Genomic DNA, 24,408 nt, shown 5'->3' on the forward strand with positions numbered 1-24,408 from the left:
GCATGCGGTCTTCCCCGAGGTCGACGCACGTAAGAAGATGAAAGAGATGAGGTCGACGACGTGGGAAGACGATGAAGATGAAGACGAAGACGGCGAGATCGAACCCTCATCGGCACCGCTTCCTCCCCTCCGCTCTCCCGCCACCGACTTAGGCACCATGGATCCAAAACCCCGAATGATCCCTAACCCTAACCCTATTGCTATCCATGTTGCGGTCTCCGCAATCGAGAATGGTTCCGTTCAAGTTCACTCGCCTTATCCGACGTCGCCATCGAAGACCCTCACCACTCCGATCGCCGAGGAACGCCGCCAACCGGATCGCCAACGCCAATAAAGATTTCTCCTTTAAGACCCCACACCCGAGCATGCCACCTTCGAGATCGCTCGCCGGATCCCGAGCTCAAGACTCAGCCGTCACGCGAGATCGCTGACGATGAGATACTCAACGTCCCTACTCAATGAGGTCTCTGCTTTAAAAAAATAAGCTCTCTGCTTTAAGAAATGAGTTCTCTCGCTTAAGAAATGAGTTCTCTGCTTATATGCTTGTTTGTCTTTGTTTAACTATCGATGTTTTCGCTTTAATATATTGCGCTTACGCTTTAAAAAGTGCTTAAATATCGTTGTTTCTATTTAAATATGTACTGAGTGACCAAGATTAATTGGTTTTATATCCGTGGATTAATTTATCATGTAAATATTTGTTTTTCTGTTTAAATATTAATGTTTTTTTGTTTAAAAAAATGAGTTTTATGTTTAAAAAAATGAGGTTTCGTTTAAGAAATGAGTTTTCTGTTTAAGAAATGAGGTTTTCGCTTTAAGAAATGAACTCCTGCTTAAGAAATGAGTACATGCAAAAAGGAATGCAAAAAGAATGAAAAATGTATGCAAAAAGGTTTAAGAGCGATGATGGAATTTCATAATGCAGGGGTAAAAAGGAAGTGAAACAATAAAGGAAGGGTTGTCTGAGGATGCAAAACTCACAGAGCGTTTTGGGAAGTTTTGAAATTATCGAGGGTAAACAGTAATTTTCCCTTATTATTATTATTATTATTATTATTTTAAAAAAATAGATAAACTACTAATTTACTTAAAAAAAAAAAACAAGCGAACCCAAAAGAATAACCGGCAAAAAAATAAAATGTAAACAATAGGACGAAGCAAAAGCAGGAAGCAACCATCAAATTAGGTGATGCAAATCTTTACAATCAAACTAACAGACAAACAAGAGACGAAAAATGAGTTGGCAAAGTTTACTGTGAAGTAATAAGGAATCTATTTAGTTATGGAGTGCATAACTCACTTTGCTGAAAATTGTGAGGTAGTGGTACCGGCAAAGTTTTTTGATCTAGCACCTAGAAAATATAAGTGGCATGAGTTTGTGAACTGACTCTCCTAGAAAGTGTTGTTGCGAAAAAAAAAAAAAGAATACTTTTAAAGATGATTGAAAAATTAAAGAAATACAAGGAGTTTATCATATGATTGAGTGATAATGTTCATATTCAAAAATTTAATAAATCTTGATTTAATAAAATAGAAAGGGAATTAAAGGTTTGCAAGTACTCAATTACAAAGTATAGGAAAAGGAGAAAAATATAATGCATAGACTGTATTAATGAGTTAAGTATCTTGAGTGGGGGTAAATATTTTAAGTGGGTAATGTATTATGATTATTTTTTATTTTGAGCATCGAATTTTAATTTACAATATTTTTTATCACCCCAACTTTAATTTGTGTACACAGGGATAATACCAAAGGAATTCCAGGGAGAATTTGATGATATGTACATCGGATTAATTTGCAACGTCAACACCAATTAGCCATATCATTTGCATACATGCATGGACATGCCACGCCATCAAAAAGATGGCTTGTCACGTCCCGAATCCCGATCTACTGAGTCCGAAACGCTGACAAACTGATGCATACCCACAAGGTCGAAAACCAAGTGATCATACAAGGCCTTAGAACATGTCTCAATATATATAGCAAATAACATCTAATAGAAATACAAATTTCAAACCAAAAGTACTATAATGTGGGGATACAAGAAAATTCAACTAACAAAATTTAAAAAAATCACAATTATTTAGTACTAGCATTTAGCTCTACTAAAAGGGTAGAACATTATTATCTTGAGAAACTAAGTGGTGTTTCGCTCAACGGCCACCGTTAAGCTATCCGTCAGCAGTAACTAACCACTAAAAATATTGGAATCATAATAATTCTCAAATATTCAGAATTTAGTACAAATTAACGTAGTGCAGTACAATACTTGTTAAAATATAGTTCAAAAATAAAACAATACAGCAAAATACAATCTTCATCAGATAATCCAAAATATGTCTCTAAGTACACTATTGCCAAAATAAAATATCAGAGATCATTTTTTTAAACTCGGTGACCCGAGTTAAAGGTTCATAATTCATTTGTTTACCCTTGGTGACCAGAGTCAAATGGTCAAAAACTGCTATTCTTTCACCGATACCATGATGTAAAACTATAGTCTCTTATCGGAGTTTCATGTCGACACGGTTAGTGTTTAACCCCCAATAATAGGATTAGTGCATAATTAATTAGGGACTACATAGTTACATCAAAATACGTTTAATAATAAAAAAATCAAACAAACTATCGTAGTTTCAAGGCATACCCTTTTAGAGTAATCCAAGAACAAAAGAAATACCAATATTCGCATGACCCCATTTTATAGCAAAATAGTCCAGTTATTAAAAATAATAATAATAATAATAATAATAATAATAACACACTTAATAAATCAATAATTAATTAACAAATATTTCTATAATTTAACCAGTAAACCAAAGTAAGTGAAGAAATAATCAAATAAGCATAGCTAATAAATTAATAACTAATGAAATAAATAATTTTGCATATAATTAATCACATAACTGGATAAGTAAATAAAAAATAAAAATTTATAATTTCCTGGAACAATGAACAGAAATTGGCATTAAATTCAAAACCCAATACCTTTAAATAGTATATAATTAGTCTGAAAATAAAATCAAAATTATTAAATAATTATGTAAATAATTGTCGATAACCGAGGAATTTGAATATACATATATACAGATTTATATGTGGTTTATTTATCTGAAGAAATCCTTGAGCTATAGAATCTACTCAGACATTAAAATCAAAATTTGAGGTAGGTCGTAAAGCATGAACATTGTACGTTGACTTAGATTCCAAAATCTAATTATATAAAATAACTAGAATCACCACTGCAAATATAGTACAAGCCAGTGGTTGCTAACAATTCAAACAACTATTTATAACAGGGATACATAACCAAACTCTCACATTAGCATGCATAGAACTATAAAAATATCCAACAATTATATATATACATATATGTATATGTATGAACAAATGGACGGTAGAACTTGAAACAATTCCACCCATATATATATATATATATATATATATATATATATATATATATATATATATATATATATATGTATGTACGTATGTGCATATGATCAAATTCCTTTTGAAAATTTCATTGTTCTTTTTGTTAAAAGATTCATTGTTATGTATTTTCATTGACAAACTAGCAAAATTTACATCTTTCAATCAAATAAATAGTCAACAAACAAAATCAATCAGTATTCTAATATATATTTCGAAAAGGTGGATGAACTACATTCATTAGTAGCATTCTAATATTGAACATATAATTACTAACAAGTAATACATATAGCCTAACTTCCCATGGAGATCCCAACTTTTCAAACTTTCCTTAACAAACAAACACCAAATAATTAGCGACCATGCTAATGTCAAATTCAAGAAATTATTCACTGAATACATAAAAGAAATGAAAATCATCCTTGATCTTTCTCTTCTTTGCTTTTCCCAATTTCCAGAAATCAAACACAAAACCAAGCCTAAGAAAACATCAAAACACACAGAAGCCCAATCAAATAAATCATAATCAATGGATTCAATGGATCATACATCTTAACAAAACTCCTAAGAGAGAAAAATACCAGCTGACTTGCCCAACAACAATATTTGGTACTTGATTGACCACTCTCCAAAACCCTAGAGCAGATTAAAACAAAAGGAAGAAACCCTAACAAATAAGAAGTCAAACACAACAACTATTAAGCTGATAAACAAATCAAAGAAGGGAAAAAAAACCTACCCAAATACTTTTATGACACGGGCACTTGACAAGAATGATCTTCCCGTCCTTGCCACCACACCACAAAAGATAAGATAAGATCACACTTACTCAATTTAAAATCAATCAATTTAAAATCAATGGCTAGGATTAAAACATGGTGGGGTTCACATGGCTGAAAAGGGTTAACATGGCATATGATATATCAATGAGAGTGACCACATGTCTCTTTTTAATAACATGTCATATTCATGTATGCAAATGACAAGGTAAACTAGTGTTGATGTTGCAAATATGGTGTTAGATTCTCCACGGAATCCCTTGGCCTCTTCCTGGTGAACAAAAATTAAAGTTGGATGACTAAAATAATACAAATTGAAATTTGATATTCAAAATAAAAAATAACCATAATACGGTACCCACCAAAAAAAAAAATTTACCATTTATAAATGTATGAGGGAATCCCCTCATAACATCATGTTTGGTGGAGGTTAGTTTCTCATTAAGAAAGATGACCATCTAATGGATGGGATTGAAAGCCAGATTTCAACAAGCTAAGTAGTTCCTTCTAATGATCTTTATATTTTTCTTGCTAAAACAGAAATGTCTTGCCTCATAGATCCAGTATTAATTCCTATGTGTTTGTTCTCACTTGTTACAAAGTAACCAACCTATCTGATCAGTGGCAAGCAGGCCGGGATCTTAAATCATGACACTAAAATGAACAAGACTTTTGTTAGCCCATTATAAAGTTATACTCACAAACTCCATGAATTATGGCGATAAAGAAGAAACCCTAAAAGCACAGAACTGATGAACAATTAATGAATAGTAAAACATTAAGGTAGGACAATGGGCCCCCCATGTGTGCGCGTGTGTGTATATAAAGAAGTAGGCATATCACTCTTTTTGACCGGCTCTCCCAAAAGATTGGCCACAAGGATCATTGGTGCTTCAATAAGCTAAACAAAAGGAAGGAGAAGCCATGATTCATGCCATCCCAAACCATTGTGTTAGAGTACTCTATCAAACACGCAAGTAGAATTGGAGATCATTGTCAATGAAAACATCCTTGCAAGTTAAGCCAGCCTTTCTCTCAACCCACAACCCTTTTCCATATATATGTATCTATCTACATCCTTCTGAATGCATCCCTTCCATACGTATCTCTAGAACAAACCTGATCAATCATGACAAGAGACCGCATTGTATATTCATGATCCTCTTTTGGATATAATAACTAGAATAACCGGTGCTGATAAGTCTTAACGTAGAAGGCCAGGATGGTTCACTGGAAAAAATATGAAGGCAAGGATTTATAAAGAAAGAAAGATGAAAGATGCCATTTCCTGTCCCCGGCTCTGTGTGTATGGCCTTTTAGTTGACTAGCTTTTTTTATTAAAAAAAAAAAAAATCGGATAAACCACATGCCATTAATAGTAGGTGACTAGTTATTGTGGTTATAGTATCTTTTATATATATACACACATATATATAATTTGTTCTTCTCACGCCTCTAAACCTCATAAAGGTCGCCTGATTCATTCAATGACTAGCTGACAAAAATGTTAAATATTCCCTCACCTACCCAAAGCAAGTATATTGACTAGCATGAAGCCATATCCGTGCGTTTTTACTAGTATATATAAAGGGAGCCATTTGGAGAGTTAGTTGTCGTAATGTATCTTTTGATATATTTTTTTTATGCCATCTATTTGGAACCAATTTAAGGGTTTTAACTAAAAATTAATACAACCCTCGCTCTTCTATTACATTCCAAACCCCATTTCTGAACCAAAGGAGAAAAACATTTAATAATATCTTCATGTTGCTAATTTATATATGCGTAGATTAGTAAACATGTGGAGTGACAGGTGCCAAATTAAACGGTAAGCATTCCATCTAAATTATTAAATCTTAAAATACTAAGGATTATTTACCAAACACACACATGGCATATAATAATAAATGAAAAATTCATCTTTAATTTTTACCATTTAGAGGAAAGAGGACACTATCTTGGATCATACACTCTTAACTTTAATTGAGAAGAAAGCAACATCTAGAAATAATATATATTTTCCCCGGTCAAGATTATTGGATGGAGGGAGGCCAAACATATCAAGATGAAACTTACGAGTTGAAAGAGAGCTACATGTGAAGGAAATGATCATTTAGTAACTTTAAGTCTTTTAATAATTATACATTATCACATTGACCAATAACAATGACAAGTTTTGTGCATGATAACCAAACACGCTTTGAAATAGTAATGTCAATTAAAAAAAAAACCTGCAATTCAAGGATTTCTTGACCATGCCCTAATTATGCATATTCAAATTTTTTTTATTTACAAAGACGATAAGTGTTACCTTAAAAAATTGTTAACAGATTGATGGTGCACCAATTAATGTTGTTTATTGATCATCTAAAAATATATCAAGTGTCAGATAGAGCGATGAAAATTCTGCTATATACACACTTAAAAAAATTTCATGAACCAAACCAAACTAATATCTACTATATGGGGGAAATGCAACACCTCTCATAGAAAATTCATTGGGTCCACAAATAGTGATAACTAGTATTGCTACATTACTGCTATATTACCAGTACATGGTCGAAACTTTAGGCCTTGCCTATCACTACCTCAATCGGATCTCAATTTTTTTTTTTTGATAAAGTGAATAAACCACATATGCATTAAAAGAAAATATCCAGTACAAAGAAAACCACAAAAAAGAGAACATAACCACTAGAAGTGGAACATAGGAAACAACAAAATGAGGTAACTAGAAGGAGAGAGGGACACCTCCTAGAACGAGCAACGCATCAGGAACAACTACTAGCCAAAGAAATCATTGTGGGCATCAGGTTGCAGCTCCTCACTTGAAGATGGCCCTGAAAACTGAATAAAGCTTCGGATCGCAGAATAGACTCCTCCAAACTTGTGCAAATCTCTAGCTGGGGCAGCTGGATTCCACGAGATGTACATGTAAGAAATTTTCAGAAATATGACAAGCACAAAAATAAATACTGAATTGAAAACACAGTTATTCTAGCAAGCCAATTTTGTCACAAAACCACTCTCCCAATTACCAAACAGGGAAGTCTAAACGGAGGACCAAGTTCTCTAAACTAGCCATCCTAAAGGTCCAAACTGGACAAAGGGACTCTCTGGAAATTGAACTAGAGAGCAAGACGGTACTAGACGAATGGGCTCTTTGGAAATTGAACATGAGAGCAAGACGGTCCAAATTTTTTAGCCACAGGACACCTGAAAAACAAGTGGTTAATTGACATGATGTCAGAGAAGCACAGAAGGTACATTACCGTTGGGAGATTATTGCAACCCCGGGCTAAAAGAGAGCTCAATTTTCCAGTAAATTGTAAGTTGTTCCATTATCAATTTATTTCACTTTTTTTAAAGAAGAAAGTATGCATTCACTCTATTGATTCTAAAACTTTTGAATAAAAAAAAAATAGCAAAAATTATTCGGCTGATTTATTAGTTCTCAAAAGTGATCCAGCGGTTCACGATATGCCAAGAGCATCGCGTCATGCTTTGGTGGCATGACGTGGGCCCCGTGCAAAACCGTAAATAAAGACAAGTCGAGGGTTCAAAATAAAGCATCCATCCACCTCGCGGGAAGAAGTACTTCTGGTCTAGAACAAAAATGGAAGCCTGTTAAAAGTAGTCAGCCGTCTAATCTTTGTATTTAACATTTACACGTAACATAACGCTCCGGTCAAATCCGATTTATTTTACGCTTCTGATTCTTAACACGCATCTCGATGTCCTTCCTTCTTGTGGATCCCTCGAGAGACTCATCTGCAGATCCTCCGCCTCATCCAGTGGATGATCAGATTCATAGATAACTCAGGAGGCCACATATATCAACTCCCCATTTTAAGTGAAGATATAATCAACATTAATTTTAATGTCCGTCTCGGTGTGATGCCTGTTACGAATGGTGGGGATAACAAAGGAGGAGATTGACGAAAATAGCGAGAAAAAAAATTATATAAAATTATATATATTGAAAGAAATTAAATAAATCATTAATTTATTAAAAAAATATATAAATAATTAAAATAATAATAAATTAGAAATGAATAAAAGTTAAAAAAACAAGTGTGGTCACCAGAAACGATGGATTTCACTGTACAACCAAATAAGAACAATTCCATACTAATTCAAACAACATCCTGCTCTGCACGGTGATCCGCGCCCGATCGATTCGGGGAGTAGTCCGTCTACCTCCTCCTCCGAGATTGCTGCTGTCTCTTTACTAGTTGACTTCACGGGTTTCGATCGCTCCTCTTTTATCTTTCTTTTTGTTTTCCTTGTTCTCTGTTATTCTCATCTCTGGTGAGGATAGCAGACTTCTGCTTTGCTCCAGTGTTTGTTGTACTTTCATTTGAACTTTGTTGCTTTCAGTTTGCTTCTTTTTAATAAATTTATGGTTTATCCACTTTATTCAAAAAAAATTATTATTCAGTGGAGCTCTTTTATTTTAATGCAAGTGGTTTATTCATTTTTTTAAAAAAAAAATTATTATTCAGTGGAAGAAACTTTTAAGAAATAAAATTTTGCATTACTATGGATGAAAGTATTAATGTTAGTGTGGTTATGAGAACGAGGGATCACATGCCAAGGGTGTGAGCATGATGATGGACCTCACATCATTAAGGTGGAAAGAAGCCGTAATTTTTAAATTAGTTAGAAGTTTTATATATATGGATAAATCACAGATTTATTAAAAGAAAAACAACAGTACAAAGAGAAACATAGTAACAGGGAAAGAGTCATCTCTCACCAGAGGTGAGGAGGAACAAAGAAGACGAATACAATAAATAAACAGACAGTGTAAGGGAGCTTAGAAGACGGAAGATGTCGTCTGACATCTCAGGCCTACTAAGACGAACAGCAGGATCATCTACTCCATAGCAGTGCCGATGTCATGATCACCAGCTGAGGTGGATTCTCTAGCACTGAGGAAGTTGAGTGCGCTGCTGATTTTCTGGGTTGCTTCATTGAGGGGTTGCTAGTGCCTATCAGCTGCTGTAGAAAACCAAGAAAGAGTCATATTAGCTGACTTAAAAATAATGTTGAAATGCGGTGATGCTTTCATTTGAAATATGCAAGCATTTCTTTTTATCCAGATATTCCACAGAATAGAGCGGGAGATGAGATCCCAGAGGATACGGTGCTGGGGGGTAAGAGAAGGCAACCAAGAGGTCCAGAGTGAGGGGATTCATTGTGGGAGAGAATTAAAGTCTAATGCATGAGAGAAGAAAGCCCAAATGTATTTAGAGACTTCGCAGTTAAGAAAAAGATGATTCAGGCTTTCGGTAGCGTTGTGACATAGGACACAGGTATCTGAGATGTTAAGAGTGATACACTCTTTTTTTAACAGATTTGTAAGGGTAAGAATTTTGTCCTCCCCAGCAAGCCAGCAAAAAAAACAAGAAATTTTTAAAGACAGTGATTAATTTTAATTACAAATTTATAAGCAGAGCTTGCCTTTCTCTCTATATAAACCCCTTTGCCACCCTCTTCATCTCCCAACTCAATCTTTCTCATCTTCTTCTTCTCTTATTTGTTCTTAGAGATAAAGTTTCAAGTGCTTCATCATCAATGGCAACCAAGATCTACATTGTGTAGGCACCACCTAGAACTCTCTCTCTCTCTCTCTCTCTCTCTCTCTCTCTCTCTCTCTCTCTCTCTCTCTCTCTCTCTCTCTCTCTCTCTCTCTCATGGCTCTGTTTTATCATTTAGAGCTTTTATTATATTTCTGTTTTGCTTTAGATTATGTTGGTTGGTGTTCTGCTTGCTCTACGGATAAGGTCTTTGTGGATTTTCATTACTTAGTTTCTCAAAAAGATTTAAACTTCTTCTCTGTTTGATTGGATGAGTTTGAGTAGTTCTTTTCAATGTATTGCTTGATGACTAATTCGGCAAGTTTGGTTCTTTAAGAGAAAATTTTTCTTCAGACTGCCAATAGTGGTTAGAATCAGGATTTTTGCCAGTTTGCGTTATTGATTTTGGATTGGAATTTTTTATATATTGATATTGATATTGATATTATTTCATTACATATACCCGAAGGTTCAGTGTCAACTCATAATATTTAATATTAATTAGAGGCTTTACATTGAAGTGCATATGAATGTATATCAAAGTGCCATCTGTGGAAAGCAGAGAGAAAGAAATAAATATGTTTATCCTCATCTATAAATCTTATTCATATGTTTGATGGTCTAAAGAGCCTGATCACTCTCAGATGTTAGGTGCATGATTCTGTTTTTGGAGTCTTTGACTCAGTGGTGAGCGCTGGCCTTTTAACTTTTTCATTCTGAGTTGCCGATCTCTGAATGTTTTCCTAATTAATCAATTCAACAGGAGGTTTGTTGTCTACTTTGAATTGTTTTCCTAGAGATTTCTTGAGTTAATTGCATTCTTGGCATTTTTTTTCCGATGATTTACTTTTTTAGCAAGGTTGTTGAAATTCTGTCCTATCTATCTGTCCATGCATATAGAACCTTCCTTTTTTTCTTTTCTCTTTTCTTTTTTTGATGGTCCTGCCCAACAAACCATGTCTGAAAGAATCATATACTTGTCTTCCAGAGTTTTCTGTTTATCAATGTTTTTAAATATTATTACTCCGTAATCTTTGATACAGATCGCACACCAACTTTCTAATGCTCCATTACAAAATTTCTGATTGCTTCTTGAACTATTAAAGGTTTCACTAAATTGTATAAAATTTACTGAAAAAGATGCTCTGTGTTTTATCATACAAGCTCATCCATGAAATTTAAGTTCCATCATACTGATCATTAATCAATTTCCTAGAAAACTTGCACAGGTACTACTCCATGTATGGACATGTTGAGAAGCTAGCTGAGGAAATCAAGAAAGGTGCCTCCTCTGTTGAAGGCGTGGATGTGAAGCTATGGCAGGTCTGTTTCTTAAAACATAATTTCATTCCAGGTACATGATCACCATTTTCACAAGTATATCTGTAATGATGACAACTACTCTAGTTACATAATTGGTGATCTCTGAGCATGTTAGTATTTTGTTTGTTTAGCTTCATTTGGTATTAATATTGTTTCAGTGAAATGTATAAATATATAACTGAAACTTGATATGTGATACAGGTGCCTGAAATTCTTCCTGAAGAGGTCCTTGGAAAAATGGGGGCACCACCGAAGAGTGATGTGCCAATTATCACACCGAATGAGCTTGCTGATGCCGATGGCATCCTATTCGGCTTTCCAACAAGGTTTGGTATGATGGCAGCCCAATTCAAGTCTTTCCTGGATGCAACAGGAGGACTATGGAAAACACAACAACTTGCAGGCAAGCCTGCAGGTATCTTTTACAGCACTGGTTCTCAGGGTGGTGGACAAGAGACTACTCCGTAAGCCTCTTTACTGCATTTTAAGTATTCAACTATCAATCTTTTGAAACACTAAGAATGTGACCACCAATTCACTTCTTTCCTCAATCCTTTGTTTGGCAGTTTGACATCAATTACTCAGTTGGCTCACCATGGGATGATTTTTGTGCCTATTGGATACACATTTGGAGCTGGTATGTTTGAGATGGAGAAGGTGAAGGGCGGCAGTCCTTATGGTGCCGGAACTTTTGCCGGAGATGGTTCAAGGTTTCCAAGTGATCTGGAGCTGGAGCAGGCTTTCCACCAGGGCAAGTACTTCGCCGGAATTGCCAAGAAGCTCAAGAGCTCTGCTTAATCTCCTCAATGCCATGCCTTTCCATGCACATACTGATTAGCAGTCCATGGACCACATTTCTTTTCGTTTACTTATTTTGAAAGTTATCTTTGCTTATACAAAATGGCATATGAATAATTGTGGGGGGCTTGGTTGATAGTTAGGAGTCAATGGCCTTCATATGAATCATATCTATATATATGTTTGTTTAGAAAAATGAAGCTATTGTTGTGCTATCTATTCCACTGTATTTCTTATTCCCCTGTTTCAAATGTCTTTGTGATAATGCAATGAGCCTCCTTAATGCCTTTGTGATAATGCTTTTAGAGGATTTGGGTCACGATAGATTTCTTGGATTCATGCTATCCTTAGCACTGCCAAGATCCAGTTCTTTATTAATGGAACTATTCAGGGTTACATCAGATGTAAAAAAGGTTTAAGGCAAGGTGATCCACTTTCCCCTCTGCTCTTTGCCCTCGCTGCAGATGCCCTGAGTGCAATGTTCTCTTACGCGCTCGGATCCAAAGTTCTTGTGGGAGTTCTTTTGAATCAGTTGGTCAACATTTGCCACTTCCAATATGCTGATGATCTCTTAATCTTTTCTGCTGGTGATCAAGATGATCTTCAAATCGTTAAACTAATTCTTTATCTTTTTGATGGGTCCTCTGGCCTATCCATAAATTACTCAAAAAGCTTCTTGTACTCCACAAATTATGGTTTCCAACCACCATAACACTTCTGCTAGAATCCTTAACTGTTCCAGAAACTGTCTTCCAATTGCTTACTTAGGGATTCCTTTTTCTGCTCGAAGACCAAGACGTGTCGACTGGGCAAAGCTTACTAGTATGGTTCGCTCTAGACTCAGATGCTGGAAAGCAAATTACTTATCCCTAGGTGGATGCTTAACCCTAATGAATTCTGTTCTTTCCACCATTCATGTTTACTGGATGTCAGTCTTTAAACTCCCTGTTTGGATGATCAAAGAAATTAATCAAATCCGAAGAGACTTCCTTTGGAAAGGTCCAAATCTAGGTCTCAAAGGAATCAGATTGATCGCCTGGCACAAGATCACTAGACCACGTGACATGGGAGGCTGGGGAATTCTTAATCTTCAGGAATTTAATAAAGCTTTACTTGGAAAATGGCGGTGGAAATTATCCACTAACCCAAACTGTGGTTGGGCTAAAATTATTCAATCTAATTATTCTATCAACTTTGCAAACGGATTTTTGTACCACAATCCACTTAGAAACAAATCCTTCTTTTGGGTAGGAGTGACCTCCACTTTACTACCTTTCCGCTCTTGCCTAAACAAAACTATCAGAAGTGGTTCCAACACATCCCTTTGGTTCGATTGTTGGCATGTTGGGCTTGTTCTCAAAGATTTCTGGCCAAATCTTTTTTCCCAATGTACTTCTCCTTGGATAACTATTAGGTAATTTTCTCAACATCTAAATAATCCAGAGATTTTATTTCCCTCAGCCTCACCCGATATGTTATTTCTTCTCCTCGAAATTATTCCTGATTGCTCTCTTAATCAAGATGTCACTCCTACTGGACTCTAGAAAAAAATGGAAACTTCACAGTCAAATACTTTTACAAATTTCTTATATATTGATGGTAATTTGCGTAGCTTATATCACTCTCATTTCTAGAAAATCCGATGCTCTAGCAAAATTACCCTTTTATGTTGGCTTGCTGGGGAAGACAAAATCCTTACACTCACGAATCTCTTCAAGAAAGGGTGCATCATCCTAAATTCCTCAGATACATGTGTACTCTATCACAATGCCTCTAAAAACCTGAATAATCCTTTTCTCGACTATGAATTTTCTAAACGTATCTGGGCATTTTTTTCTCAGGTCTTAGATTTAAACTCTTCACCACAATCAATCACTTTACTGGTGACTACTTGGTTACCAACTCTCATATCTGGGCACCGAATCCTCTGGGATCTTATCTCCCATGCAATCTTATAGAACATTTGGATTGAATGCAACACTCGTATGCTTCTTTCTTGGTTCTCAATAGCTGGTGATAGCCATCAGCAATCACTCAATGAAGCTTCACAGAAAATTAAGCTCTCACTCAACTTTCTTATCGCTAAAGCCTCAAATCCAGCTGGCGCCTCAGATCCTGAAGATACTCAGGAGTAGACACTCCTTCTAACTATCTAGGCAGGCCTGAGACGCCCGACGGTGTCTTCCGCCTACTTAGATTCTTATCCTTGTTTTCTATTCTCTTATGTTATATTTTGTATCTCCTCAACCCTGGTGAGAGGAGTTTCCTACTTTGTACTGTCATTTTTATTTTCAATAAATCTGTGGTTTGTCCACATTTATTTCAAAAAAAAAAAAAGCCCCAGTTATCTATTCTATCATTTTTCTTTTTTCTTCTTCTCTGAATAAGAATCTTTATCATATATATATATATATATATACTTTGAATCTGGACATAAAACAAGTAGTTCATAATTAATTCAACAATTGAAAACAGTTCATTTTTGTTCAATCAAATGTTTTTTAATAAAAAAATGAATAAACCATTGTTTTATCAAAAGAATTGTTCATGCAATTCAACAAAGCTATTTTTTATGCAGAATGGGAAGAGGGCCATGTCATGAATGTGATGGAATGTGGCAAAAAACAATATTCAGTAATATAAAGCCATCATATGTGAAAGTCTGAATAATTGTCACTCAAATTAAAGTTTTAACTAATATGTGCCCCCTGTGACTTTATCACAGTGTTTTTTCTTATAATAAACCTATAATTTATCTATTTTTTTTAAATATATTAACTAATATTGGAAAGGCTGCATCTTCTACATAAACTAATATTGGAAAGGCTGCATCTTCTACACCCAGACTCAATCCTTGGGTTCTCATGAGATAAGGGCTCCTCGGGATTTGATCACACCTGAGATCAAAGCTAACTCATCAGCTGAATTGATCATGCCTCGGGATATGGTTGTTCCTATCAACTCTCAAATGGATTTAATTCAATCAAATACATTAAATCAGAACCAGATTATGGCCAATATTGATCCGAACTTTGGGCCTAAACCAGTGAATATTCAAGCCACCTCTTCATCAGTTCCTTTAGCTGGTGATAAAGGCAAAGAAATTGTTTTTCCTAAGGACACCGACTCCTCTAATTCTGATGTTTTACCTACACACTTAAATTCATTACCACCGACTATTACTATCCCTGATGGTTATAAATGGATCTTTTGTTCATGGAGGTTGGACTCTGGTTCCTATCATTAATTCTGAGAAATTCTTTTCTCAAGACCCTACACCACCTATTACTCCACGGGATGGTCATTCTGACGATGAGTTACTTAGGGGTTGGGGGGGGGATGATGACATCCCCTCTGATGTGATCGCAGATGATGATCTTATTCTGAACGAGGAGAATTTTAATCAGTTTGAATCTGGTATTCACCCGGAGGAACTGACATCTGATCCTTTGACTATTCCAGGGATTGGGCTGCTCAGTGGTAAGGACTCTTCTTCAGACATGTTGGTAGAGAAAGTTCTTGATATTCCACCTACTGGAAAACACCCTATTGTTGCCACCACACCTGGTCAAATTCAACAGCATATCAGAAGAAGTGACCGACCCAAGAAACCCTCCGGTCGTTGGAATGAAGAAGCTGGGTTTATTCCTATCCCACCAGGATCTACCAAGAAAAAAATTCCTGATGACCCTCGAGATGGTACACCTAATTCATTTAATGCAGCTATTTTTTCTTCTTGGACTGATACACAGTTCTTTAACTATAGTAATGCTTGTGGTGTTAAATTTCAAGGTTCACCAAATCACAAGCTTAAATGTCTACATAAAGTACATTGACTTGAATCATCTAGGGTTGGAACTTCTACTTCCCCTACAGGATCTCCTTTGAGATCAGATTGATTGATCCCTAATTTTTAAATGATTATTCTATGTTGGAATGTTAGCGGACTTGGCAGACCCTCTAAACGTCATTTAGCTAAAGACATAATTTTCTCTTCACGCGGCAGACATTGTGTGTTTACAAGAATCCAAACTCCAAGAAATTCATAATTCTATTTGGAGATCAATTGGTGGTTCGAGACTGAATTCATTTGACTACCTCCCAGCCCTTGGTACTGCTGGTGGCATCATTATCGCCTGGGATAGTTCCCAGGTTATGGTACCTTAATTCACAAAGGAACCTTCTCTATCACTATGGAATTCATAAACCTTCCCCTCAACACTAAATGGGCATGCACTAGTGTTTATGGACCTAATACTAGCTCCTTTAGAATTGATTTCTGGAACGAACTCCGATCTATTAGAAATTTACACGAATTACCATGGTAAATCTGTGGAGATTTCAACACTTTATTCACTTTGAGCGATAAAAACAAAGGAGACCCTAATCCTAGGGGTATTGCTTGCTCCCAAAAGTTTTTAGGTGATCTCAACCTTATTGACCCCCCTTTACACGGGCGCAACTTCACTTGGATTAATGGTCAATCTGAACCGATATGGGTAAGATTTGATAGATTTATATACTCGCATGGCTGGCCACTGATATTTCCTAGAACCTTTCAAAGTTCTCTTCCAAGAATCGGATCTGACCACTCCCCTATTTATCTGGACTTTGGAAACCATCATTCTCGTTCTAAGACTTTCAAATTTGAAAAATCTTGGTATTCCAATGATCAATTAGAGAATTTAATTCAAAATTGGTGGTCGAACCATAACTTTGATGGTTGCAGGACCTACATCATTTCCACAAAAATTCATCTTCTTAAAATCTAAGCTTTGTACCTGGGCTAAAGAAAAATTCGGTGCTTCTAATCTTCACAAAAAAAGTTTGCTTGCCGAAATAAACTTGCTTGATACCTTACACGAAAGTAGATCTCTTTCTGAGAATGAATCAACTCGCTTCTCCCAAATTCAATCTGAGCTTTACACTTTACTAAAACAAGAGGAGATTTACTGGAAACAACGCTCTCGAATTACTTGGCTCAAAGAAGGTGATGCAAATACAAAATTCTTTCATCTACTGGCTAATGGTAGGAAGAATAAAAATTTCATTCCTAGAATTCGTAATAATGGGAATTGGTTTGAAGGTAACCATGAAATTGGGAAAGTATTCACTGATCATTTTCAAGCCAAGCTTGGTACCCCGATTACATATAGATTCCTTTTCAACTGGCATCATCTGTTTAATTTCAAAGATAAAGTTGATCTCTCTATGCTTGAACTTCCCTTCACTTCTGAGGAAATTAATCACGCTGTGTTTGAGCTTAACGCTGATAAGGCTCCAGGTCCATATGGTTTTCCAATGTTCTATTTTCAAAAACATTGGAGCCTTATTCAGGCGGATTTATTTAAAATTTGTAGTGATTTTTATGATGCCTCTATCAACTTAGACTCAATTGGGTTCACATTGCACTTATTGCCAAAACAAATACCCCAACTAAGGTCACTGAATTCAGACCCATCAGTCTTATCAATTCAACCTGTAAAATCATTTCCAAGATTCCCTCCACCAGATTGAGTCACAAGATTAGTCTCTTAGTGGATAATTCTCAATCCGGATTCATTAAGGGTAGATGCATTGCAGATAATATCATTGCTGCCCAGGAAGTGATTTTTAACCTCCAAACAAGGAAAATTCTTGGCTTTGCTTTTAAAGTTGATTTTGCTAAAACCTTTGACTCTTTAGACTGGAATTTTCTTCTTGAGATTCTAGAAGCCAGAGGATTTGGCAACCACTGGATCTCTTTGATACACACAATTCCCAAAACTGCCAAAACTCAAATTCTCATTAATGGAACTGCACAGGGTTATATTCGCTGCAAAAGAGGATTGAGACAAGGTGATCCTCTTTCACCCCCTTCTCTTTGCATTAGTGGTCGATACTCTTAGTGCAATGTTTTATCATGCTGTTAATTCCAAAGTTCTAATTGGAATTCAACTAGACAAATCTAACAGCATTTTTCATTTACAATATGCCGATGATCTTAACATTTTCTAAGCTGGTGAACATGAAGATCTCAAAATCATTAAATTAATTCTTTACCTCTTTGAAGGCTGCTCTGGTCTTTCAATCAACTTTTCAAAAAGCTGCCTATATTCTACCAATTTTGGTTTCCAACCGCTCTCCTCCTCAGCAAGAATCCTTAATTGCAATAGAGATTGTCTCCCTATTACTTATCTAGGTGTTCCCCTATCTAGTAGACGACCCAGAAGAATTGACTGGACTAAGTTGATTGAATCTGTTCGTGCTAGTCTCACGCCTTGGAAAGCAATCTATCTCTCTTTAGAGGGGCGGTTAACCCTTATTAACTCCGTGTTATCTTCAATCCCAGTTTACTAGATGTCAGTTTTCAAACTTCCAGCCTGGGTCATTCATGAAATTGACAAAATCAAGAGAGATTTTCTATGTAAAGGCCCTGATCTTGGCTCGAAAGGGATAAGATTAATTGCTTGGAAAAGGATCTGTCGCCCCCGAAGCATGGGTGGCTGGGGTATTCTTGATCTACAAGAGTTCAACAAAGCTTTACTTGGAAAATGATGGTGGAAATTCATCACCACATAGGACTCTTGTTGGTCCAAGATTATCAAAGCCAACTATTTTAACAGTGATTACCCCGATATCCTGTATTTACAACCACCAAGAAATAAATCATTCTTTTGGGCAGGAATCAATACCATTTTACCTACATTTCGCTCCTGCTTAACCAAGTCAGTTGGTAATGGAGAAAACACTTCATTCTGGTTTGATAGATGGCTGGAGGGACAATCCCCCAATAATTAACCGCTGGGCATCTCTATTCCTGGACTGTTCTTACCTTGGATTACTTTAAAACAATTTATTCTCATACTTAATTCCCATGGTAATCCATTTAGAACAGCCACTACTAAAGGTTTCGACTTTTTAATAAATTCTTTACAGAATTGTGCAAATGAAATTGAAAATTCATACTCCTGGTCTTTAGATAGAAAATGGAAAATTCTCCGTCAAATCCTTCTACAACTTCTTAATCGATGGAGGTCTTCGCATTCAACTCTATTCCAATTTTTTGGAAAAATAAATCTCTTAGCAAAATCACTTTATTCTGTTGGCTTGCTTGGGATAACAAAATTTTAACACTAGAGAACTTGTTCAAAAAAGGTTGCAATCCTTATGCTACTGACACATGTATACTTTGTCACAATAACTCAGAATCAGTGGACCACCTTTTATTAAATTGTATCTTTTCAGTTCGCATTTGGTCCTTTTCAAGTGTATATTTGATTATGAAACTCTACCTTCCTCAGTTTCAAATATTTGGACCAACTGGATACCCTCATTGAACCCTTATCTCATAAATCTCTGGGATTTCTGTTCCAGAACCATTTTCTGGAATATTTGGCTAGAACGTAACAATCGTATTTTTAACCAAAGTTGTTCACCTATTTCTTCAACGCTCTACAAAACAACTAATATGGTTCTTTCTTGGATTTTTGCAGACTCGGAGTCCCACAAGCAGGAAGCTACAGAGGACATTCAGAAGATCAAGCGCTCCTTAAGTTTCCTGAGCTCCAAATTCACTGACTTCACCGGCGATATGACGCCCAGCTCAAGTCAAGAGTAATCCGCCTCTTTCGACACTGAGCAGGCCTGTGTCTCCAGTTTCTCTCTTTTTCTTTTTTTGCTTTCTCTGTTCACTACTCTCCTCATCTCTGGTGAGGATTACAGTTTTTTTACTTTGTTAGTTTTACTTGTCGTATCCGCTTTTAGAACTTTGTACTACCATGTTTCTCTCTTTTATTAATAAATTAGTGGTTTATCCACCTAATTCACCTTAAAGACTCAGATAGATCACCATCTGTTGTTAACATAAATAGATAGGGTTGATGGATTGAGTTAGATTATTGTTGTTGTTGTTATTATTATTATTATTAAATAAAATCACCATCGGATGATCATGGAATTTGGGAGAATATCTTAAATTGGGGCAAATTTTACTTAGGCCCATAAGACCAAGCAACCTTGAAAAAGCTACTGCTAAAAGCAACAAAGTATATATTCATATTAATACTCATTTAATCAACCAATATAAAACTGTTATTTCTAAACTAAACACTATTAGTCACCATCAACATTTCACAACAAAACAAAATATGAATTATATTTTCTTCATCATGATATCATACCTGTATTATTCTTAATATTATTTCATTGTAGTATTTTAATTAAATGTTGACTAGAAATGGCCCAAGATAACGAAGTTATATATAGAATAAAATCAATAATATTTTTCTACAATAAGTAATCCCACTGTTTTCTTATCTCCTGAAAAAAATCTTTTTTTATACCATGATGGAACAAATCAAAACTATTAGATATATGTTAATTGGCATTAAGAGAATATGTCAATAATCCATATTCATTTGTACCATCTCATAGAGCATATTCATAGACTTAGTGTGTTACATTTGGTGTATGAAAAAGTTACTTCATACTTACTCCCAAGGTACAAGGCCTCTAAGTATAGTTCAACCGTCATGCCAAAGTTCATTTTCATTTAACTGTTATATTAGTATCATTAAGACTTGTATTTTATTCTGTCGCTTTAGTATCATTTTTTTACATCACTGATAAATGACTAATTTGTTTATCAATCCTCTCTTTTTCCTTTTTTGTTTTGTACCATTATGTTCTATCAGTTTTGTGCCCGTTTAATTCCTAATTAAGTTACGTGAATTATCCACTCCATTCAAAAAATAAAAAAATAAAAAAATAACCTTCACATAATTCATGTTTTGTAGTCATCCATTGTAATAAAAAAAATATATTTTAACATAATCATTAGAGCCCCTTATTTATGATCTATGGGCTTGAAATTCTCTTATTGAATTAGTACGTTTCTTCAATTCATACTAGAAATATTAATAATTTTGCCCATTTATCTTATTTTAAATTTTATTTTTTTAAAAAAAAATTATATTGTGTTATTATTATTTTTTTTCTTATGAAGGAGGCAACTCCTTGGTTAGTCAAGAGGCGTGCGAGGAGTTAGTATCTCACGCAACCTCATTTTCAATTAGTGGTGTTCTCACGGGAAGTTTAAATTTTTAGAGTTATTTTCTTTATATGAATTTCAAATTCACTCCCTCTTTCTCTTTTTCCTAATAGACCTTAAATTAATGATGCTGAAAATTTGAATCGAGTGGCTTTGGCTGGCTCTTAATTGTTCCATCTGTTGAATCTATTCACATTTTTCCAATATATACATATTTATAGTGACCTATAAAGATTTAGTGCCATCCAACAGACAAGTATAATTATCCCACAAAGAAAAATTCCCAAGTGGTCTCCCAACAAAAACATACTGTGCAATGCCTATAACTTAAAGCATTTCCTTCCATTCCTGAACAAACACTTGAGAGAAAGCTTGAAAACAAAGTGGACCAGTTTCTAGACTCCAGGCCACTACATTGAATTCATATAAATAAATCTGAAAAGTTAGATCCCACAAACAAAAAGACCACACACTTGCTCCTATTCAGGAATTCAATTATTCCCTGCCACTATTGTTATTATGTTTTAAAGACAGAGATAGAAAGAGTGAAAGAGATGGTGGCCAATGCCTCTGCCAAGTGCCAACCTTTCCTTAGACACACATCAAACAGAAACAACACCTCTCTCTCTCTCTCTCTCTCTCTCTCTCTCTCTGTTCTGTGCTTCAATTTCCACCACCTTTTATCAGTACTGCTCTTTAATTTCTGCTAATTCTTGAACAACTAACAACAAGTCCCCACCATCCTAAAACTAATCTCCAACACACTGGCAAATTTAGCACCTGTTCCCATTCACTTACCCACCAATTAATACAATAATTCAGTAGTATTCCTTTCCAATGTCCTCCAATCCATTGCCAACCTCACATCATTCTTCTTGTAGCTGTCCCAACAAAGCCTGTCTCTCTAGGGGTCACCTCTTTCTTTCTTTCCTTCTTTCTCTCTTTCTTTTCTCTCCTGGCTCTTTGCTTTTAGTCCCATGCTGGTGAATGGTCATGGCCAGAGTGAAGGTTCTTTCAATCCCCACTACTCTGCTTTTCGTTCAGTGAACACTATAATTACACACTTCCAGCTACCTGTAGGTACCTCCATAGGTAGGAGTCCAGAAGTCCGCCGGATTCTCACTGGCCACCGGAAATGTACTTGATATCGGAACTAGACACAGTCCTCGGCTTCGAAGATCTTGCTTCGGCCCTTCCCCATCCTTGGCTTTGTCAGAGCTCTACTTATACATTACATATATATAAACCAATATATGCAAGAATAAATATATCAGTACTTCTGGTGCAATATTTCATTTGGATTTATAATAAACTTATATATGTTTCAAACTTAATTTAGGAGTACCTGATGTTGTTGCATGGGATGCCCGTTCTTCAGATATGAAGTGCTCAGAACCTGATCAGATATATCAAACAGTAAAAAAGTTAGAATTGGAGATTGATTAGCACTTTGCTTATGAGAGAATTTAATGATCAAAGACCTACACCAACTTGCTCATGAAGGAACTTGATATATTCGATGGCCTCATGGAGAACTGATGCGGTATCAGTCTGAAGAGAAAAAAAGAAAAGAAAGAAAGAAAGAAAGAAAAAGAACGTTGCTTTAGAGAGCTGAAAGGATTTCTAATTAGTATTAGAACTCTATAAAGAGCTACTGAAAACAATTCACCTTTCCAAAAGGAGAAACAAGTTGCTGGAGTGCAGTGATTCTGTCTCCAAGTTTCTCCTTTCTCACCTACAAGAAAAACCGAAAGTTATCATATTTGTGTATGTGTGTGTGTGTGTATATTCAAATATACATATATCCTTTTGGTTGCTTAGATAGAAAGACAAAGAGAGAAAGCAAGACCATCAAACACTCATCGATTACAATCCTGACCTTTAAGATCCTATTGTACCTTAAAAGTTGGCACCGGAGATGGCGTCTCGATCCGAGGCTTTTTGAAGGTTGCTGGCTGATCACTGTTGCTTTTCTTCATTCCAGAGCTCGAATCTCTAACCATAGCTTCTGAATTTGTCTGCAAGAATTAATATTGAAACCAAACTAAGTTCCATTAATATTTAGTTTAATTATCATCCAAAAAAAAAAAACCCCTAAGACCATCACACAAAGAATCAATTCAAGGAAGCCATGCAAACCTTGATAGTGAGGCTATTGCTAATTGGTTTTTGCTCCAACGACTGTGGTATGAACTGCTGGGAAGACAGTGAAGAGTAGAAGGGTGGCCTCACATCAGTAGCAACTCCTGTGGAGGGATTCCAGAAGGGAGTGCTGTTAGAGAAGTTAAGCTGATTACAAGGAGGCTGTTTCACAGGAGATGACTTGAGGAACTGAGGGAACTTAGTCCATGAAGGTTGGAGTAACTCGTTAGAACGATAACCCATGGAACTTGACTCATAATCCAAAGGTTGCTGAGGCAGTGCTTGAGAAGAAGAACAAGAAGAAGAAGAAGAAGAGTATCCATAGGAGGATGGAACTAGAGTATATTGATGCTGGTCAAGGATATATCCATGGTTCATATCTTTAAACAAGTTCACTGATGAACCCTCATGGTCAGTGTTTCTCTGTTCTTGATTACCATCCATGGGCATCCCTTCTTGAAGCATGGCATGGAAACTAGTCTCTCCTCTTCCACTACTTCTCCCTCTTCAAAATGTAAACATGGTTTTACTAATGAAAATAAACTTACACATAAAGCATATACACACACACACACACACATATATATATATACTCACAATAGGGCTTGGTTCCAATCCGTCATGGGAGAAGAGAGGCCAAAGGTGGGGACTTGCAAGGAGGCATCCATCATGACGGAGGCCGAGGCAGCTCGGGCGGCGTCGATCTTATGTGTTTCTTGGTAGGTGACTGAGCTGCCTGAGCAGGAGGGAACTGGCTCCTCACCGGACATTTGTTTGACTTGATCCATGAGCTCAACTGTCTCAGAGCTGGCCCAACTGAAACCGGTGCCGGTGCCAGCTCCGGCACCGGTGTCAGTGATGGCAGTGGAGCAAGATATTGGAGGAGCAACAAAATTCCTGGGAGTGTTCCACCACCTCCCATTGCAAGTCTGAAACTCATCTGACATGCTGTTCTCTTATGAAAAGAATGAAATGAATGGATGGAAAGGATTGGAGCTATGGAAGCTTGTCATTCCCTCATATATATATATATATATAATACACGCAATAAATAAATAATTAAAAAATTAAAAAGGAGGAAATAAGAGGGTTGAGGTATAGAGTACGGTTTGGGTCTGAGAAAACCGGTAATCCGGTTTGACATTTGACATTTCTGGGTGGGGGAATCAGGTCTATGATTAGACTCATTTATTCCTTTTTATTCTATTTTTAATTCTTTCGCTTTAATTATTCTTTCACCCTTCTGTGAAATTTCTTGTCCTCGCTGACTGACTCTTGACATGATATATATATATATTGTGTGCCTAACCAAAGTAT

General features: G+C 36.0%; 2 protein-coding genes and 1 long non-coding RNA gene across 8 annotated transcripts; 1 reads left to right on the forward strand and 2 right to left on the reverse strand.

Moving 5' to 3' along the window:
- Window positions 1–3,648: 3,648 nt before the first annotated feature.
- LOC120278068 lies at window positions 3,649–4,237 on the reverse strand. 2 transcript variants are annotated; one of them, XR_005541550.1, is made up of 2 exons: window positions 4,176–4,237; window positions 3,649–4,072 (listed from the first exon to the last, which is right to left on the reverse strand). It is a non-coding gene; the product is annotated as an uncharacterized LOC120278068 (long non-coding RNA). The 2 variants fall into 2 exon arrangements; XR_005541551.1 differs by having other exon boundaries at window positions 3,649–4,103; window positions 4,176–4,194.
- A 5,481-nt stretch (window positions 4,238–9,718) lies between these two features.
- Window positions 9,719–12,215, forward strand: LOC120276787 (probable NAD(P)H dehydrogenase (quinone) FQR1-like 1). Of its 5 annotated transcripts, none has more exons than XM_039283487.1 (4): window positions 9,719–9,818; window positions 11,014–11,120; window positions 11,322–11,584; window positions 11,687–12,215. In XM_039283487.1, exons 2-4 carry the CDS (start codon window positions 11,037–11,039, stop codon window positions 11,916–11,918), a joined length of 579 nt encoding a protein of 192 aa, XP_039139421.1. In that variant the 5' UTR covers window positions 9,719–9,818; window positions 11,014–11,036; the 3' UTR covers window positions 11,919–12,215. The 5 variants fall into 5 exon arrangements, with proteins under 5 accessions (XP_039139421.1, XP_039139420.1, XP_039139422.1 ...); XM_039283486.1 differs by having other exon boundaries at window positions 9,796–9,818; window positions 11,027–11,120; XM_039283488.1 differs by lacking the exon at window positions 9,719–9,818 and adding an exon at window positions 10,503–10,656.
- A 9,057-nt stretch (window positions 12,216–21,272) lies between these two features.
- Window positions 21,273–24,094, reverse strand: LOC120278111 (transcription factor bHLH112-like). The gene is made up of 7 exons (XM_039285026.1): window positions 23,689–24,094; window positions 23,089–23,596; window positions 22,848–22,967; window positions 22,619–22,684; window positions 22,435–22,500; window positions 22,295–22,345; window positions 21,273–22,169 (listed from the first exon to the last, which is right to left on the reverse strand). The coding sequence occupies exons 1-7, from the start codon at window positions 24,036–24,038 to the stop codon at window positions 22,020–22,022; spliced, it is 1,311 nt and encodes a 436-aa protein (XP_039140960.1). The 5' UTR covers window positions 24,039–24,094; the 3' UTR covers window positions 21,273–22,019.
- Between the last annotated feature and the right edge of the window lie 314 nt (window positions 24,095–24,408).

The sequence above is a fragment of the Dioscorea cayenensis genome, chromosome 15 (genome assembly GCF_009730915.1).
Source record: "Dioscorea cayenensis subsp. rotundata cultivar TDr96_F1 chromosome 15, TDr96_F1_v2_PseudoChromosome.rev07_lg8_w22 25.fasta, whole genome shotgun sequence".
NCBI lineage: Eukaryota > Viridiplantae > Streptophyta > Magnoliopsida > Dioscoreales > Dioscoreaceae > Dioscorea > Dioscorea cayenensis.